The 20,425-nt window shown below is 38.8% G+C and overlaps 1 protein-coding gene across 1 annotated transcript in view; it reads left to right on the forward strand.

The window, feature by feature from the left end:
• The window catches only part of glceb (glucuronic acid epimerase b), a 32,858-nt gene that overhangs the window by 5,538 nt on the left and 6,895 nt on the right, over positions 1 to 20,425 (forward strand). Inside the window, exons 3-4 of the mRNA XM_073464845.1 lie at positions 8,971 to 9,216; positions 19,996 to 20,288. Coding sequence (XP_073320946.1) covers positions 8,971 to 9,216; positions 19,996 to 20,288 — 539 coding nt within the window. The remainder of the gene's footprint in view (positions 1 to 8,970; positions 9,217 to 19,995; positions 20,289 to 20,425) is intronic.

Genomic DNA, 20,425 nt, shown 5'->3' on the forward strand with positions numbered 1-20,425 from the left:
TACATTTAAATGAGTTAATGACAGTTTCTGAAGCATGAAAGGGAAATTATCATTGAAAAGTACATCTGAAGTAAATCACCAGTTTGTCCACACTCATTCTGTTGCATAAGCATACTAGTAAAACATAGATTTAGTGTATTGAATCCAAAAACATACAACATACTGTGTATTTGATGATAAACTTTGATTAGTTTTATAGGTGTTTAATACACCCCACGTCACTGGGAAATATATGATTTGCTTAATGAGGTCTCTTTCAGCTGAGTGATGCATCGTAAATTCTATTTGATCTGTGAGAAAGTGAATCTAGACTTGATTTAACAAGATAGATCAGATTCCAGAAGTACCCGCCCAGTCTTTGCCACCCCATTCCCAGACACGATTAGCCTTTCTTGAACTGACTACCAAACATGATTTGTGTTCAAGTCAATTGAGAATTTATCTTCTTTTCACTCAGACATTATCTGTCAGCATTTCTTTGTATAGATATCTGTCTGATGAGTGAGTGTATCCCTCCCTGCTCCTTCACACTTTGAGTCAATCCTCAAAGTTGTTTTCTTTCCAAGGTTCCTTTTAAAATAATTACCAGGAAAGATCAATAGCTCATTTTAAAAGGCTATTAGTCCAAACCACATTGTCATCAATATAGTTCCGTGGCCCCACTCGCTTGAAGAAGTAGCCCTGTATACTCGCCTGAAATTACAAAATAGATATTCATTATTCTTCTTTTATTGTCAAACAGCTTGTGTCGCCACCAAAAAGAAAAAGATCATCATACCAGGAGCTCTAAATGTAGTGTTTGTTTTAAGTCCCTCAAATAGTTCCCTTATAAATTCAAACACATCATTGTGATCAATGAAGATGATTGAAGTAGAAGAGCTGTGATCTGTAGTTATTCGGCCACAGTCCTGAATCCTTTTCCACTCAAGAAGCAAGCTTTTGTTTTGTTGGGGAGATGCAATAAAAGATGATATATTCTCTGGCAAAGTGTCAGTTGCAGAGGTTAGCTTGATGATGTATGAATGTATGTATGATATATCGATATTATCATCGTGATATAAGGCTATACTAAATTATCTTTGATTTTGGATATCGTATCGTTACATGTTGTCTTTTCCTGGTTTTATTGATATAATATGTAGGGATTCAGCAATAAAATTATGAAAAAAAGACGTGTTATATATTTTGTTGAGTTGTGTACTTGCATTATCCCAAATGTTTCCAACACTGTTCAAACCCAGAGAAATCCATACGTTTACTCAAGATAACAGTGCGTCTTCATTGCTACTTCCAGGATAAGGAAATCAGCGGGAAAAAACTTTACACAAACAAAACTTTAAAACATTACCTCATCTGTGAATATTTGTGCCTGAGTCATATTGGATAGATTTTTATCAGCAATGGTTGTTTAATGGTGTATACACCATTCATGTATTCACGCCTTATGCAGTGTTTATCCCCCCAAATAGCCAGATTACTGTATGTTAGCTGTAAGCAAACTTTAGGGACCAACAGCACACACCAAGGGCTGTGTCAGCGTGTTAAAGTTCAGGTCAACTCTCAGTTAATTCAGGACTCACCAGAGACTCCGGTTCTCTCTTTCCCTCCATTTTGAGCCAGCATTCCAAGTTAAAGTTTGTAAACACCCAACAAGGGAGGTCACCTCTGCAGATTACTGCTGCAGTCAGGTTGATAAACAGGAGAAAAAGTAAATTCCTTTTTTTATTCTGAAAGTTCAAAACTAATCTCTGAGCTCTCCTCCTGTCAGTAAACACCTCCGGATCATAGCAGAATCCGATGTGACTCGAGGTGTTTATTTTCCAGAAGGTCAGGCTCTATACCTTTCTCTCTCTAGCCAACTCTGAGCAGCTGAGCAGTGGCTCTCTCCCTTCACCACCCGGTCCTCCACACAACACTCGGCGAACATCTTTTATTTTGATAGAAAGCCCCCTAGCCTTATGTGATACGTAATATTTGGTAAATTCAGAATATTACATAATTGATATGACTGTTCTAATTGTTCTAATACTTGCCGTTTCCCACTTACTCATTGTATCCACTTTATTGATGATTATTTATCAAACATTTTGTGAAAGTAGCAATACTCATCCTTACAATATTGTCACAACATCAATATTGAGGTATTTGGTCATAAACATTGATTAAAATATTTTTTGTTGCTCGGTGCTTTTGAGAATATTTTTCAGTTTATCAAGATATATACTGGGTATCGCAATATAACCTAAAGATGGCACAATATGTTTAAAGGTCATATCACTCAGACTGAATTAGTTCCAAGTTTGGTTGATTTTCAATAAATTGAATCATTTTATTTTTATGGTACTCATTACTTTTTATGCGTTCTGAAGGCCCATTGAAGGACATTTTAAGGTGAAACATTATTCTACATTTACCATAATTGGACCCCAGTACAACACATGTATGGGAGGAACCATATATATCGGAAAATGGGTCAGACGGCAATCGAGCCAAATCTGTTAGTACCTCTGGGCTAAGCAGCGGGGAGCCAAGTTATTCTCACTCCTATCTCCTGCAGAACGTTTCTTTTAGTACAGAATACAGGAAACACATCTATACTCCCATACACAAACACTTGCACTCACACACACACACACACACACACACACACACACACACACACACACACACACAATTTACCAAGGTCCATTAATTAAGCCCAAGGCTTCTTACTATTTAGCACTCCACATGCGCAAGCGTACAACCCTCTCTTCAACTTAGCATATTTTTATAGGTGAAAATAGCAGTTCATTAATTAGCCTGTCACAGTCTGAGGTACCGCAGGGCTTAAACAAGGTCATGGGAGCATTTCTCTCCCAACGCACCCTGCTGCCCGTGAAAAAGTTATTTAACGGGACCCTCAGCAACATTCATTAAATGTTGTGATGGCCTTTACATCACTCAAGCTTCTGCCAACTTGTGTTGTAACTTGTGTCAGGAGTCACACATTCATAGTACTGATATATCAAGCTCAAGCACTCACTCGCTTCTTTAAACTGTGATACTATTGGGATGAGAAAATATATTTAGATTGAGAGAATTTCAGATAAAGTTGTCTTTGAATGCACATTTATGCTCTCAGTGTTGGTATTATTAGACTGAGTCATACAAACAGCACTTTTATGTGTTGTTACTTGTCACATCTCCTGCAAGGCTTGTGGTTTTATTTCGAGGGTTAGGAATTGAGGTCTTACTACTTCCAAGAGACAAAGAACAAAAGTTGAGAATAAAGAAGCTCCGGCAGCCAGGGCATTATCATTAGTGGAAGTAGTTAATCCTCTCTATCAACACTCTCTTAAATCCCGATCTGTCTCATTTTTTGTGCCTCTCGCTTTTTCTTGAACCGTCTTTATCTTCACTCCCTGCTCTATTGCAGACCACCATCACTTCAAACATTCACACAAACACACTCAGGCACAGTCCTAAAACACACATTATATTGTTTTAAGTGCTTGATTAAACATGCACACTCTCATTTACACTGTTGGTGCAAACACATACCCGATATCTCTTAGCCTAACACCTGTGCACACTCAGCCTGCTGACTAAGATGGATACAGTGCTTTCTAGTGAAGACACAGGTGGATGAAGCCTCTGAATTGAATCCAGGACACCGTTGTTGTTGCAGCTAGGTTACAATGACTCCAAACCACAAATGAATTTGAACAGACAGCATTTCGATCCGAGCTCCATCTGTTTCATGTCAAAGATTAAATAAAATTGTGGTTGTTAGTTGTTGTGCAGGCAGGCTCTTATCATCTGTGCTTTTTTCCAACAGGCTTGCACCTGCAGTGCATGTGGTTGGCGTATAATTACACTTGTTCTAACAGCTGTTTGTCAGTTGTCTTCTGTTGAACACTTTATATCAGAAAGTGGTAAATCCAGCGAAAGAGGTATAGTATTATTCCCCCAAAGTGTTTCATGTTGTACCCATCTATAATGCAAATTTAAAAGGTGCATTAAACTACAAACAACCTCACAAAACCGATTATTTTGAAAAATAAGCTTGGTGGCTCTTAGGCTATTGTTGGTTTTGATGTGTTTTTAATGTGTTTGTATATTCTGTGCTATACCACAAATTGCCTCTCAGAGGACATTAAATGTTTTCTAAGTTCTAACACACGTTTATTATAATTACACATTCAGCAAGATAATCTGAACAAATGAACACCACTTTTATGATTATGAAGCATAAATGCTTTCAGTATAAATTTGGCTAAAGGCTAGAAACAAACTACATTGCGTTTGCCTACAATGTCACCATCCCTTAGCTTCTTACTATACACATTACCACAAATTTATCAATCTACGAACTGGAAAATTACAGCTACAATAGTTTTTAATTAGTGAGTAGATGAGTCACTGTGTTCAGCGTGATGAGGTTTAATTTTCCTGACAACTTCTATAGTCTTGTTTAGCCACTTGTTAGCAACCTCCTTTTTAAGACATGTAAAGTCTTTTCTAATTCACACGTGGGGTTTAGACTGCCCTGACTGGTTTTTATGTAGTTGAACAAAACGTTACTTGTGTTAACCACAGACCTTATTTCAAAAAACTTATTGACTTCAAGATGAGGGAACCAAAAGTACAAAAATGCTAACTTTTCCCACCAACTCCTGAGAACATGTGAGCCTTTAAGCTGCAACCTATTGAACTTTTTATACCAGTTTACTCTGGTGAGATTTTGGGTCGTTATTCTCAGTGGTTTAAACCCAACAATCGTTTCTTTCACATGGCACCTTTCAGTTATTTGGTTTAATCCAACCATGTACATTTTTTCGATTTTAATAATTCAACACAGTCTCATTTTTGACATGCTAGAGGTCAAAAATGAAGTTTGTGATCTAAAAGGAGAACACAGCATTACAACAAGATGGTGTAGCACTTTGATGCTTTATTAACTTCAGTAGTCTTAGAGTTTACTGTAATTGACAGAAGACTTAGTTTTTCACATTTCTCCAAAGTCCACTCTCTGGAGTCATGAAAATATGTGGAGGCTTAACAGTCAATTCCACATGGATTACTTAGTGTTATTCAGTGAGTAGCACAATGTTACAGTGTTATGATTTTGACAGTCATTTGACTTAAGTTGTCAGGGGAGATGCCAGTAACAAGACAGGCATGAAGAAAAGTCTGGCGAGGGATTGGAAACTGTGTTTGTGTCGGGATGTATGAGTGTGTGTGCATTTATTTATTTTTCCCCCTCTTTTATGACCACATTAATCAAATGTATCAGCTCTCATTCAGGGGTTGTTTGTGACCACTGCACTACTTAAAAGTGGTATTATGTGGCATTGGTCCATGCTTTAAAAATGAACATTAAAATGGGGCCTGAATTAATTTCCCATTAGTGATGCTGATCAAACTGAAGAAATGCATATTTCAGATGTATTACTTGGGAATATTTGCCTTGAAACAGGCTACACAGTGATAGTTACCCACCAGAGTTTCGATGTCTGTCTATATCAGGGAAAATTAATTATAAGAATTTCCGATGACAAACAATAACTTGTAATAACGAATAATTTAGCGCACAGAAAAACACATTAAATCCATGTGGACAGGAGTGAATCTATTCAGACGGGCTGTCTAGATAGGCTTTCTGCATTAGTCTGTGACTGCCAGTTGTGCAATAATTTGGTCTGTTTGAAAAACATCTTCACAGTAATGTACATAAAGTCCATGAAAATAAAATTACCGTCTACCTATTAACCGCTTTGTTATGAAATTTGTAGAATAAGGTTGCCCAGTTGGTGAAAAGGCAAAGGCCCAATCTATATACATCTCTTGCCCCCACCACTTAGCCCTACCCCTCTTTTTTTGTAGGGTACCCTGATTCTTGTTGGGAGGGAGGGAGTGGTAGGGTCAAGTGTAACAGCTACACACCCTCCAAATGCAGGTTTTTAAAAAGGCACACATCGAACCGAGGGTTATGAGAACTCTGTCGTTTCAGTGTATTTTAGTCCTTGTCTTTATAATAAGCATGTTATGGCATGACTAAATAGCTAGCTAGCTTACCTTACACTGGTATTGCTGATTTGTTCAAGACAGTCCTGTATTTTGAAGTCTTTCAGTGTTGCATTTCCCCTTTCGATGGCATATGACGCCCGAAATTTAACTTAAGTCCAGCAGTGAAGTTGTTGCACTTGCTTCCGCTCCTCTGATATCAGAGCAGACTGGCAGGGTAGGAGCACAGGTTGCTAATGTTAGCCTATAAAGCACCAAAAGGCATTGTGGTAATAGAGCAATAAGACAGCATGTTGGAGTCTGTTTACATAAATGCCATCAACAACGACTGAGGGTCTTAGGGGGGGATTTAAACCCCCATTGAGATTGAGGGTCTTAGGGGGAGATTTAAACCACTGCCCCTTGTGACTCTGTTCTGAGTGCCAAGCAGGCATTGGAAAATGAGGGGTTGGGGGGAAAATTGGACATAGATGTGAGCCAAAAACTCAACCCATCCACCCCTTCTGGATCCTGTGTTCAACCCTCAGCAATAGAGCAAGTTGTGGAATACAAATTACTAGTGTTTGGGGATAAGACATCAGTAAGGGATCATGCCCTTGTCGAGGCATCGACTCCTCATCCACAGGTGAAAGGTAACTTCATGTTTTAACAATGAAAATACCAAAAAAAGACTTCTACCAGATAGAACAGGGAAATATTTAGTAATATCAATTCTGCTAATATTGGTGTGTAACTTTTTTTCTGTATCATTGTTATATGTATCAATGGAAAAATTGTTACGCTCCTTTCCCCTGTAGAACTGGTGTGTGTGTGTATGCGCATTTTTTGTCACAGACACAAATTTAGGAAATGTTGATTGCCGTTGATTGTCATTATAACTGTTTTTCTGACTGTGTGCTCTTCGCCTTTTTGTTTTGTAAAAAAAAAAACATTTGCTGCATTTTATGTACGAAAGGAGCAACATAAAGTTAATTATTATTATCAACATTGGACATAGCATTATGAGCTGAATGTCTCTTGAGAGTTTAACTTTGGAGATTTTCTAACAACGACTTAATCATAATCTCCATCTGTTCATTCTTTGCCTCCATTTTCAATTACACACACACGATCAAGTATGAAAACCCATTCACACTGTCTGAGTCATGTCATTTACTGTCTATAGAGTCTATAGTTCATGATTACATCCCATTGCTGGAGGAAAAAGCACAAAAAGCAATGAGCAAAGTAGAATTTAAGTGATCAGCTATGTATGCAGCAGTGATTAGTTTGAAAGGAGGAGGCATATTATCACCCAGCCCTAATCAGACTATATTATGTTCTTCTCAGAAGGATGGGGTTTGGGTTGCTCATGTGATCTCTCTGTCAAAAGGTTTCTAAGTGAACTATCTGTTAATCAGAGCGATTCTCCTGCCTGAGCTATTTCTGGCTGTGTGAACAGGGAAGCTCGCCTGCAGTGAAATGCAGTAGCTTAGCTTGAATTTCACCACACCGTGCAATCATTAACCATAGCTGGTGGGTTTTTTTCTAACCTTTTTCTGCTTCTGTTGCCTTCTTCTGCATTTACAAAACAGGCCTAGATTTGAACCTTTGTTATTGCCTTAGTTAGTCTCATCCGGTTACTGGAAAGTTTTAAAATGTATGTGTTTTGGATCAATAATTCATTTTGGAGCATTTTAATTGATATGCCTGTGGTTTTGAACTCAATGTGACACTGCACTTAACAGATTCAATCTATTCTCAAGCCAAAAATAAGCTGTTATGTGAACTGTCATCTTAAAAGGAACATTTTGCTTTAAATAGACTGCAAAGAGCTGAAAAGACAAACCTTCACATAATCAAGATGATCACGGTAGCACAAGATGTAGAAACATCTAGAAACAGAAAAAGACAACCGACTACAGAAGGATAAGAATGTAATGTAGTAAACCACACATGCACATACTAAAACCATTTTGGGAAGGTGTTGAGAAAGCTCTAAAATATATTTTACAGTCACAAATCAAACAAAATAATGGAACAAGATTTATCCTACAGATAGACTTTATAAAATGACCTGTCATTTCAGTCTGGCCCAAGATGAGAAATATACAGTTGGCCCTTTCCCATCTAAAAACCCAGTGTTTCTCTTTCTCATTATTCAGTTTCTTGTGTCTTTAGTTATTTTTTATTTAATAATTTAACTGTATCAAAAGTATACAAATCTGAAACAGACTCTGAAGTAGGTATGGGACGAATTTGCTGTCCAACATAATTTCAATTCATGATATTATCCTGATAATTATCTAAATATTCTCAAAACTTTAAAATGAAAATGAAAATTGCACTAAAACATAATGGAATCACTTTAACCTTGCATTTTGTTAGGGAACAAATGTTTTCATTGCATCACAGATGGGACACAACTTTTTTTTTTTGTGAAAAATAATAAAAGGGTCTTAAATATGTAATCATAAATCCTAAGGACTTTCTACAAATAAAGGATGAATAAATGGTGATAACTTCATCTCCATGTTGTTTTATAGTTAGGAATCCATAGTTTTTATACACATCTGATTTAACTTGTTTTTGTGGGGAATACAAGGTGCAAACCATGCCGTCAGCCTTGGAGACAGGCTGAGGCAATTCAGAATAAATCAGGAAACCAATTTGGCACTGTCCGTGAGCGAGGTAGACAGCGTTTTCAAGTCATTCGTGTGAGGATATTCATAACTATCTTCATTCATGATAATCCCAAAAATAAAGAATTTACCACGATCAACCTATTGAGTAAGTGTTTTTATTTATTGCGATCCATTATAAAATCTTTCATCACCCCATCCCTTCTCTGAAGTAAATAAGTGTATGGAAGAAAAGTATTAAAAAGAATGTTATGATGTCTTGAGTATAAGGAGGTCATTTTCTAAATTTTCTCAACACCATTGTCTTCATCCTCCCTCTCTACCTTCCTTCTTCTCCACTCAGGTGTGCCTCTGTCCACCCAGTGGGGCCCTCAGGGCTACTTCTACGCCATCCAGATCTCCCAGTACGGCCTGAGCCATTACAGCAAAAACCTGACCGAGCGCCCTCCCCACGTTGAGGTCTATGACACCGCCGAGGAGAGAGACAGCCGGGCCAGCACGGCGCCCTGGAGTGTGCCGAAAGGTTGCGGTCTCAGCCGTGTCCCCGACAAGTCCCGAGCTACCTCCGTGCGTCAGTTCAGTGCTCCAGGTATGTAAGCCTTTCCATGAGCCCAGATGGCCTCGGGGCAAGGAGCTTATCTCCTGTTAACTGTGGCTGCAGGAGGCTCGATATGCAACTACACCCTCAGGACAGGATGATAGTCTGCAGTGAGTCACAGCAGCAGTGCCTGAATACTGGCAGACTGTCTTGGTTGACAGTGGACCCACCACATAATGACAGACTCCTAAAAAATTATGATGATTAAGAACCAGCAGACACAACATCACACATTTCATCCTATGTTGTTCACTTAGTCAGACCTTCTCACATTTAAGCTGTCTAAATGCATTGTGAAGTTTGCTGGAGACAGAAACAATACCAGTTGACATTATTTCCATGGCTTCTCCTTTTTATCCAGAGTGCGAGGATCAGCGGTTGAAAAGATAACTGTTGTCTCCAAATGTTATCAGCTGGAGCCAATTAACCTTAATTCTGTTTGTTGGACAAAATAAAGCTCCAGGCTGTTGTCTGCTTGGACTGCTCTTTGCAAGCCATTGTTCGTGACATATGGGCTTTAATGAAAGGAAGTTAACCGTTTCCTTTTTGTTGTTCTGGAAGAGCAACGGAGTTCAGTGATCACATCTAGTTCATGGTATTTTATTTTTTGTGGACAACTACAAAGGTCTATGGCACAGAGGAGCAAGATATGTCAGGCTCTGTGAAGGATAAATTCATTGTCGTTTTTGGTCTTTTCATGGTATATGTTCAACAAAAATATAGAATATCACCAGATTATTCCTTAAGCATATCATATGAATCATATTTATATTTTAAGATAATCAACCAAGTTCCAAAATTAGCATCCGCTGTGCACAAAATGCAGGTAAAAATCAACGTTGGCGAGTGAAATAAATGAGGTTCACTGCGATTGGAGGGTTAGTGAAATAGGCCTACTTCAATATTAACTTGTATCACAATTCTTTGATGGACCCTCGCTGTCCACCATCACCACAATCATCTAGCTGACTCAGTGTTTCTGCTGATATCATTATGAAGTAAATGTTGATTGCACAATAGGGTTGGGCGAAAATTTTCCAACCAGCCACCTTCAGCCCATCAATCGGCAATTGCTGATAGATTCGCGCAGGTGTGTGCCAGCACTAGGAGCCAGGAGCTTAGCTAGGAGTTTTAAACTGGGCGCAACCGGCAAACCAAAGGACCTAACTGAAGCAATATGCCGTCTCTGCAAATGTATGATACCAGCAAAGGACTCTAACACTACCAATTTGCATGAGCAATTGTGAATGCACCTGTCCTGCTGAGTACGCTATGCTTACACTTAGAGATGTGGCTCTCACCAGACAAGCGCTTCATTCCTGCCAAGTGGATTTTTGCCGGGGGAAAAAATGGATACCAAACGTTACATTTTTCTAACAGTTTTTGAACTTGCGTATAGGTTAAATTTACTCCTAACTGGTCAGCGCAAGTGACGGAGCTGCTCTGCCTGTATACTTGCTCCGATAACTTGCACACAGAGCCCCGCTCCCCAGGCGATGTGCTGGCATTTCTTTGCGCTGGTCAGTTCTGCTCCTCGACTCCTTTCTAATCACAGTAAGAAAACCACAGATTTTGCCTGTTCTTATTTTTGACGCTTACAGGTTCATCATTTATTGAGTGAAATTTTCAAGGAGGCACACCATTTATTTAGCAAAATAAAATGTCAAAAATAGACCAGAATATCGGCTCCAACAAACAACCGGCGATGGGTTGAACCTATCGCCAATAGAAAATATATTCGTCCAATCGCCCAACCCTATTTCACAATGTCTTGGATATACTGTAGAATAATGAAACCATCACCGTTTACTTTGGTTCCCTATAAACCTCGCTATCACTACACAATTTTTTCATTCACTGGGCACGCAGTCACCCAGAAAAAGGAAGGTTCCATTTCTATTTTAGACTGAATGATTGAATAAACTCACATTTGTGACTCTGAAGAAAACAAACAATTCAGTTGTCTTTGCCACAGTGGCGCCAACAGAAATCCGCTTGGAAACACTAGGCGGGAAAAGTTGTCTGTTGCCACCTCAGTTGACAGTGTTTTGTCTTGTATTAACTCGACACACTGGGGGCAGCATGAAACATATAACTGTCAGTGACTGTATTACAATTCTTTGATTGACCCCATCTGTCTATCGTCACTATGGTTATCTAGCTAGCTCAGTGTTTCCGCTGATAACGTTTTTCCTTGGTTGTTACGTAGCATTTCACACAACTCTGCTGTGAAGAATGCAGGAGGATCCCACAGTGACATGGCATAAACAATGCCTTTTTTTATTTCTCTTATGAGGCAGCAAAGACTCGGCAGTATGACTTAAAAATAAAAATCCAATATTTTTAGGCTATATCACAATACACGTCTTATATCTCAATATTTTAAAAACTTCTCAAAAGCAGGTTATAAATCCTAGGATATATCACCAAACATCATGACCAAATACTACTTACTTGTTATTGACATAGCGACAATATTGTAGGGATGTCTATTCACACTTTCACAAAATATTAACACATCGACATTTTTGGTAAATAATAATCAGTAATGTAGATATAATGACTAAGTGGCTAAAGACAAATATCAGAATAGGTAGAACAGTCCTGTAATTTCAGAAGATTACATAAATTTACTGCAATGCCACCTTTTAAAACCAGCAAAAGACAACACAAATGTAAATTCAGGATATGATGATATCCATAATTTAAGATGATATATAGTCTCATATCATGATAATATTGATATATTGCCCAGCTCTGGTGCCAGTGAACACAAAACATAGTTTTCCAGTAACTATAATGATTATCAAGCCATGTTGCAGCCAACTAAAGTAACTTAACTACACCTCATAGCATGCACCTCTCTGTTACTGCAACAACCTTAAAATTATAAAGATCAAATTAAAATTATTGAAGGAATAACATTTTTTTTTTTTTTTTAAACGCTGGTACAATATTTTCAGTTTGGAAAAAGTACATTTTGGACCCTGAAATCAACCTAATAGCTCTGGTTCTCCAGGCTTCAGAGCTGTGAAGCAGCTTGTCTGTGAGGATAATATTAGCTATTTCTGCTGCAGTGGAGAGCTAATGACAGTGTCATTAGGTCATCAGTCAGATATCATTAGCTTTAGCATGAGTGAGAAGTGATTTATCTGTTGTTTTATCACCATGCCCAGAAGTTCTTTATTAAACAAATCTATCTGTACTACAAAAATGTCACTGAAAACCTTTTTGTTGATGTCGTTTTTAAGGGATTTGGTGAGATTTGAGCTCTGCAGCAAAATACTTACAAATTGAATAAAATTGTCCTGTATTATCTTTTTAATTGTGCACAGTTGATAGGCCTTGCGAGATTGGGGGCTCTTAGGCTGAAGGGCGACTGTCCTTGGTGCCACTTCGCACTGTTTCAACTCCAAGGGATCTGATTTAATTCACCTCACTCTCTTTGTATCCAAGGCTCATACGTTACTGAGGAAACGGCTCTGGCCTCACTCAGACTGTACTGTGTAGTCGTTTATTGTGCAGCCTTCTCCCTTATGCATCTAAAATTTGATCTATAAAGAGGGAAAATATGACAAAAATGAACTGTCTCCCTCTTCACTTCTATCGTCCTTTTCATCATACCACAAACAGAAGAGCGTTCAGGGCTGCAGTTTGCGGTGGGAATGATAGAGTCCGATTCAGATACGCTTTGAAAGAGTGCAATTTTCAAATCACAAGAGCCAGTTAAAGTTTTATCCAGTGAGCGGTGGTTTCACCAGCTATGATGACAACTGTCTCTGGTCAATTTACTCAACTGTTGTCAATTAATGTTAATTAAACAAGTTCTTTATTCTGGCCATTAGGTTTACGCATGGCCAAGAGGGTTTTGTGCAAGAATCAAAAACATTGATATTTTGATAAGATGTGGAATAGGTTTTTTCTTGTTGCTGTTCATAAAAGACCGAGTGCCAAGTTTTTTTCCGCAGCAACAATCTGGTTGATTGCCTCAGGTCAGTATTGGACAAGCTAGCATGCAGTTTGCTAGTTGCAGAGTGTAACTTTTAATGAGGGTTGTTTTTATAATCTCCCAGCTAAAGTTTTAAGCCTTTAAAAGTTAATGACTTGATGTCATACGACGACCTTAACAAATATCTGAACTCTTGAAGAATAACCTCTGAGAGTTTACATAGAAATTGACTTTTCTTAAACTGAGCTGAACCTGGGAGGACCTCGGCAACAAGCAACAGCAATGCTGCTACGCACGGGTTGTTACTCAGCTTGTTTTTAACATACTTTGTCTTGTCTTTTAGGAATTTCACCATGAAATAACCATAACTTTTGTTTTGCCAGAAGAGTTGGATCTTTCTTTTTTGAACTTTTGTGTTCCCAAACAAAGTACACCGTCATCACACTTTATTAGAAATTCTGAAGACTCTGGATCTATTTTTCAGAAGAAACAGCAATATTTTTTGATTCTATTAATGTAGAAACAGTCGTTTTCTGATAGTGTTTGCAATTTAAAGTGTCAGAAAAAAGTGCAATTAGATATTTTCCTTAAACGGTCATCCCTGGGTCAATGTACGGATTGTGTAGTGTTCTTATATTATGGAACACAAGGAATTAGGACTGTACAGAATATTTTTAAGTTTTGAGGCTTTTTTGTTTTGTTTGTTTGTTTTTTTTTTGCATTTGTATTAATTCTGTTTAAACCTGGTTTATCTGCAAGGTTTCAGATAATGATTATGCAACAATACTACTAGTTATTGCACTATGCAGAGACTCAGGTCATTTTGACTTGGACTCGAGTCGACTCGAGTCACTTTAGATGATTTGCAACTTGACTTGACAGAAAATTAATGACTAGATTGAGACATGATGACTCGAATTACTTATCTGTTTTCATTTTATGTTTTCAGTTTAGTTTTTTAGTGTTTTATTTTAGGTCTGTCAGTACACACACTTAAGAAGGGATGGGTTTTTTGATGAGAGGATAAATTACAAAATAAGCACTTATAAAATATTGTATGTTTGATGATTACATTTATTTCACTGCTTAGACTTCAGTATCTTCTGTGGGGAAAAAGTGACTTGACTTGGAACTTGACTTTCCTTAACTAAAGACTTCCCCAAGACAAAATGACTTAGGACTTACTTGAGGTCATTTAGCTGCAACGGTTTTATAAATTACATTTAAATAACCACAATAACAAAAAATGTATTACAGCTCGAACACTATTATCATGTATTAATTATGTCGTTACACAACAAAACAAAAGATCATACTGCATTTAATCCGATAAATCACTTTATTCAAATTGAAGCTTTTGTTCTGTGGTCTTTGTTTTCTGTTTAAGGTGATGACGTCATTAAACATGATGACAGACATTTGAATTTTATTTGTAAACATCAATAGTAGCTTAAAATATATATTTAAAAAAAGAGTCGTCTAAATAGTTGTCTAAATATCTTAACTCGAAAAAAGATCTGACTCTTTATCTTAATAGAGATTGAAATTCTTGCATAGTTTTACAGCTGTAAAATGACCAAGGCCATGAAATAGTTGTGGGAGTTATTTTTGGAATTTGGAGAAGTCAGAATGTTTTACCCAGCGCCGACTGTGAGCTGTCTTTTATTCTCCTGACTTTGATCTCCTGCTGATATTTCCAGGAGACTCGCTCTCTCTTTCTCTGTCCTCTGTCGAGCTGCTGCCTCAACTGTAATTTTCACCTCCTCCTAATTCCTCCGCTTTCAACCTCTCATCATCAACAATTTCTTTTCATTTCACCACCTCTCTCTCTTTCTCTCTCTAGTCCTCGCTCACCTCGCCTCAGAGCTTTAGCTCGCCATCATCGTTCTCTCTTTCCTTGACATCATCATGTTTTCATCATCACTCCTCAGCCCTCCCTCGGCGGTCTTCATTCTCCATTAATCTTCCTCGTCTATCCCCAGATTTCAGTCAGTCTTCCACCTCTATTTACCCATTTCCACCCACTTATCACCCCTTCAGCCCTCCTAAACGTTGCAATCATATAACCTCGATCCATTTTAGCGCCTTATTCTGCTCCCTCGTCCAAACTTTTCTTGTTTTCTTCCCCTGCTGTCACTTTCTCTTTCTGTGTTTTCCTTCCTCTACTTCCTCCGCCTACTCCCCTCTTTCTGTTTGGACCTTTTTTTTTTCCCTCCTTACTGTATCTAGGGCACCGGTGTTGAACAGCCTCTCAAATGCTCTGACAAGTGGATCAATCGTCTGTCCCCTGATAATAACCTACCGTCTACCATCTGCACATTCCTGCTCGAACACTGTCCGCTGCTGAGACCCTGTATTTTCTGAATCCCCTCGTGGTCTGTTGATAGTTCAGAAATGTAGTTTGCATAAACCAAACCCTGCCAGAATTAGCAAGGTGATCTGAGTAGTGAGATACTGTGGAGCAGCTGTCACCAGCTAGTGACAGAGCCTGTAAGAAGTGTTCACTAACCTTGAAAGTTTTTCTGTTTTACCGACTTAAAAATGTTGAGTCACAGTGGAGTTAAAGTGACTTTTCTGAGACTGAAACAGTAATTCTTTAGATTTTAGTCCTGGTTAATTTGGCGATGGCTACAACCTACAACAATCTGCTCACTATGTGAAACCACTGACTGTAAAGATAGTTGACACAGCCACCGTGCAACACCCACGGGTTTCTGAAGAGTCAAAATGAAGCTCAAAGTGGGTGGTACCGGCCGTTGCCATCTTGGCAGTTCCTGACTGGCAGAGTCCTTGAGTAGAGAGAGTCACGTCATCCCTGTTCAATCCAATGGACCAATTTTTATTTTTTTCTACAGTAATTGCCAGTAGAGTTGCAGCAGAACAGACCATTTGAGATGCTCTTTTAAAAGGGAAGACCAGATAAGAATCAAGTTGTATATCATCACATCTGAATCAAATTAATGAACTTCGGGGAACCATTAGAAGTCTCTGTGAATCATGTGGCAACCAAGCATTTTGAACTTCTATTGTTGCAACTCTTCTCTACTCTAGGGCTCTAACGCCTAGTTAGTTAAACAAGCCCACCTAGCTGGAAGCTACCAATCTAGGCTAACCATCTATCCCTGTTGACACACAAACAGAAGCACATTATTCATGAGGGTTTTGCTTGATCCTTTGTGTTTATTTGAGTTACTTGAAGTGAGTTTGACCGCAGGTTTATTTGCCCCAAACTGCCAGAGTACCTTACTTGGACATTAGTCGTAAGATAGCAAGCAACAATCGGCACTGCAGGTGTGTTATTTAGTGTTAATGTTCAGTTTTGTTTCTTACTGAAGAGGCATTCACCAGATACTCTGTTTCTTTCTGTTATCCTCTAGTGTCTTTTCTTTTCCCATCTCTTATCTGTACATGATCATGATGTAAAGTACATTTCTCCTCCATTCTGCAGTCAAATAAAGAATTACAGTGTATTACAGTGAATTTCGACACCTCCACAGCTCCTTGCTGCAGACAGGTTGAGAAGCAACAGTGAAGATAGATCCACTTTAATCCCAAAAGTTTAGAAAACAGACTCTGTGCTCCCCTCGACTCCAGGTATTTTCCTCTAGAAGCTTCGGGCTCTGTTAATCCATTTAACCATACAGCAAGCAATATTATTTGCCCAATATTTGCATTAGAAATCATAATTCACCAGTTGGATGGTTTTAGGAAATGTTACATTTGTCATACTTATGCAAATGTGTATTTTTATAGTTTTTATGAATTTTTATTGCATTTAAAGGGTCTTTTCATGTTTAATAGAGTCAAAAAGCCACATTAAATCTAATTTAATTCAATGAAGTGAAGCAATAAAACATGCAGAGCTGAAATAATTAGTCAGTAATGATGCATTCACGTGCTCCTCGGAAGTTTTCACCTTCGGAGGTTGGAAGCTGTTCTTCCAACTTTGTTGTGTTCGTGTGCATCAAATCAGAATGCGGGAGCAACATGGATGCCAAAAAGTAGTTGTTCTGCATTTTGTTCAACCCAAAATACCGTACTACAGTTTACATGTGAGCCAGAATTAGATATGCAATACACGATTGTGATAAAAGTTTCCCAACATCAACCCAGAGTTCAGAGGTGTTCTTCTGACTTGAGGGGGCATTTATGTGAATTTTTCCATTTAGAAAAACATTTTTCCAATTATTCCGAGACCACATAGAGCACAGAACATCAATCAGCAACTTATTTGATTAACTGTTTTTTTATTTTTTAAGCAATAATGCTATGATTTGATGGCTTCAGCCAGTCAAATGTGCAGTATTGGTATATTTAGTTGTCAGATATGATTGTAAATTGAATCTATTTAAGCTTTGGACTGTTGAGCGTAGAAAACAAACAATATTAATTAGTCACATTGAGCACTGGGAAATTATAATGTGGATTTTCACTGTTTTCCAACATTTCATGATCAGAAAGATTAATAAAGAAAGTAATTGGCAGATTCATCAATAATAAAAATAACTGTTACTTGCAGCCTTGAAAACATTAAAGCTTCCCAAGAGGGTGGATAGATTTTATCGGTGCTCTGTGTTTGTGTGGTCACACTGATGAAGTCACTGGAGGTTGTGGATGAATAATCACATGAGCATCGACTGTTACATGGGTCTTTTGTATCCGCACATGCACATTACATACTGTACATGTGTTTTCAAGTGCTCGTCTGACGTACCCACCTGTGTATACAAGCGTGGTTTCATGCTGGTATATTTCTTGCTGCATGTCATCTCTGTCTCCTGCCTTATTGCTAAACAGCCAGAGAGCAAAGCAGAGCGGAGGAGGTGGAATCTCGTCTATATTCCCTGCCCATCCTTTATTGATGCCAGAGTAATCACGGGGCCAGAGTACAAATCCACTTACTCTCTGCATTGCCTTAAGTAATGGATTTATGAGTGCATTAAAGAGCCGTAGTCATCCAGAGGCCCCTGCCAGACTGGCTCTCTCCTTCATTCTCCTCCTGATCGACTGCCTTTGTGTCTCCGTCGGCCTCGTCTGCCTCTGCTTTCTCATGACATGTGAGATCTCGCTGTCTCTGTTTCTCAATTGTCTTCTCACTATTGGCTCATTTTCACTCTCTGTGATCTCGGGATGCTTTAAGGAGCCATGATTCCATTACCCTCCTTTTTCTTTACTCCTACACTCTTTCCTCTCTTTATCCTTTGGGGAACCTTGATGAGAAAAAGGTGCTGCGCAGACCAAGTAACAAGGCCAAAGGAGAGATCATCCCAGAATCTATTCGTGCTTAAGGGGGTTGAAATGAATTCAGCACAGCCGCTGAAGTGCCTGGAAAAGAGTTGATATAATGTAAGAGGAGCGGTTGCAGTGTGGAAACTGAATCAGCTGAGTTCATGTCTTTGGTGAGCTTTTAGGGAAGTGATGTGGTGATGCAAATGGAACCAATTACAATGTTTGTTTCAGTGACTTCTCGATGGAAAAAAAACTAAAAAAAAACCTAAACTAGCTTAGATATAATTTAATTGTCTTTTTTCATCATGTTATTTCAAACTACATACATCTCATCATCAAAAATGTGTGTTTGATGCTATGATATAACAGTAACACTTTCACTACATCTGGTTGCAGACCTAATTCACCTGTTGGGCCACAGAAAGTCTGAGTTTACATCAAACTAGCAGCTAGTCTGAGATGTTGCTGCAGGGTAGTTTTGGTTTATCAGTAATATCGGCCTAAGCCTAGTGACGATACTGTTCCTCCTATGTGCATAAATAATAAGAGTAAAAATATTCAAAAACATTTTTCCAGTACGATATTAATTTGAAAGGCTATTGAAAATGACTTATTAAACTTCCGTCAACACAGAATTTGAATAGTCTCAAACTACAATGAACCCACCTGATACTTTTACACTCATGCTACCATTTTGTGGCCCGTGCTGCCGAACTTTCTGCCTCTGAAGCTCCAGTGCTATGAGCAAAAAAAGTTAACTTATAGCCTTGCTATCTATTTTATATAATTTTTCATTTATATGTTTTGCAGCTGTATAAATGTGGAAATGTGTTTTTGCATTTTATTTTGAGATGTCACAAGCACACAAGGCATTTAGAGATGTGTATTGTATATATCGCCTTTCAGCCTTAAAATACTAAAATATTAATTTTGGTCCGTATCATCCAGCCCCTTTTTCAGTCTATAGGGAAGTTGCTTCAGTTCTTCAACTTCTTCCTTTACTCTCTTCTTACATCTTCCTGCTGCTCCATTCTTCCCTCCCTGCTGTCCTCTTCCTAATTAAGCTCAGTGTGCAGTGACACATCTGTACTGTACATCCCATGAGAAGCGCGTGCGTGCGTGCGTGCGTGCGTGCGTGCGTGCGTGCGTGCGTGCGTGCGTGCGTGCGTGCATAATACATACACACAGAGCTCGGCACTTCACACAGGTAATAAAAATACAGGATCCTTGGTAATAAAGAGGAAGGTTTTGACTGCAGAATATCTCTGAAGTTATCAGACTGTTATTGATCTTTTGAATATGTGACTATCAAGTGAATCTTAGGAAAACGAGGACAAAGATGAGCTATCATAGAAGCACGGCATCAAAGGAGGGTGTGTGCGACTGGAAAAGGCTTCCAGTCAGTCTGCTAAAAATAGTCCGTTGTCATCTGTTAGTCATCAGAAGTTCTTAAAATCAGTCAAATGAGGTTATTTTTTCTGATCAGTTGCACTTGGAAAAAAACACAATAGAGTCTCTTTTCTCCTGAAGTTCATTTTTAACACTCCCCTTATTTATCTGCTGCACCCACCCTCCTCACCCCGCCACCACAGAGTCCTCAGAAGGTGTGTCCCTCCAGCTGGGTAACTCCAAAGACTTCATCCTCAGCTTGGACCTCAAGTTCGTCTCCAACGGCAGCGTGTCTGTTGTCCTTGAAACCACAGAGAAGGGCCCACCCTTCACCATCCACTACGTGACCAGCACGCAGCTCATCGCCTTCAAAGACCGTGACATCACCTACGGTATCGGTTCACGGACCGCCTGGAGCACCCTGACCCGAGATCTGCTCACCGACCTCAGGAAGGGCGTCGGGCTGTCCAACACCAAGGCTGTGAAGGCCACGAAGGTCAGTTTATGTCAGACATCTGGTGCTGAAAGTGGCTTTGATAAAATGTCTGTTTTTTTATAATTATGTTTTAAGTTCACCTTTTAGTATCAGATCAGTGTGATAGGTACAAAAGAAAAACAGGATGGGATGGAGCA

The sequence above is a fragment of the Pagrus major genome, chromosome 4 (genome assembly GCF_040436345.1).
Source record: "Pagrus major chromosome 4, Pma_NU_1.0".
Taxonomy (NCBI): domain Eukaryota; kingdom Metazoa; phylum Chordata; class Actinopteri; order Spariformes; family Sparidae; genus Pagrus; species Pagrus major.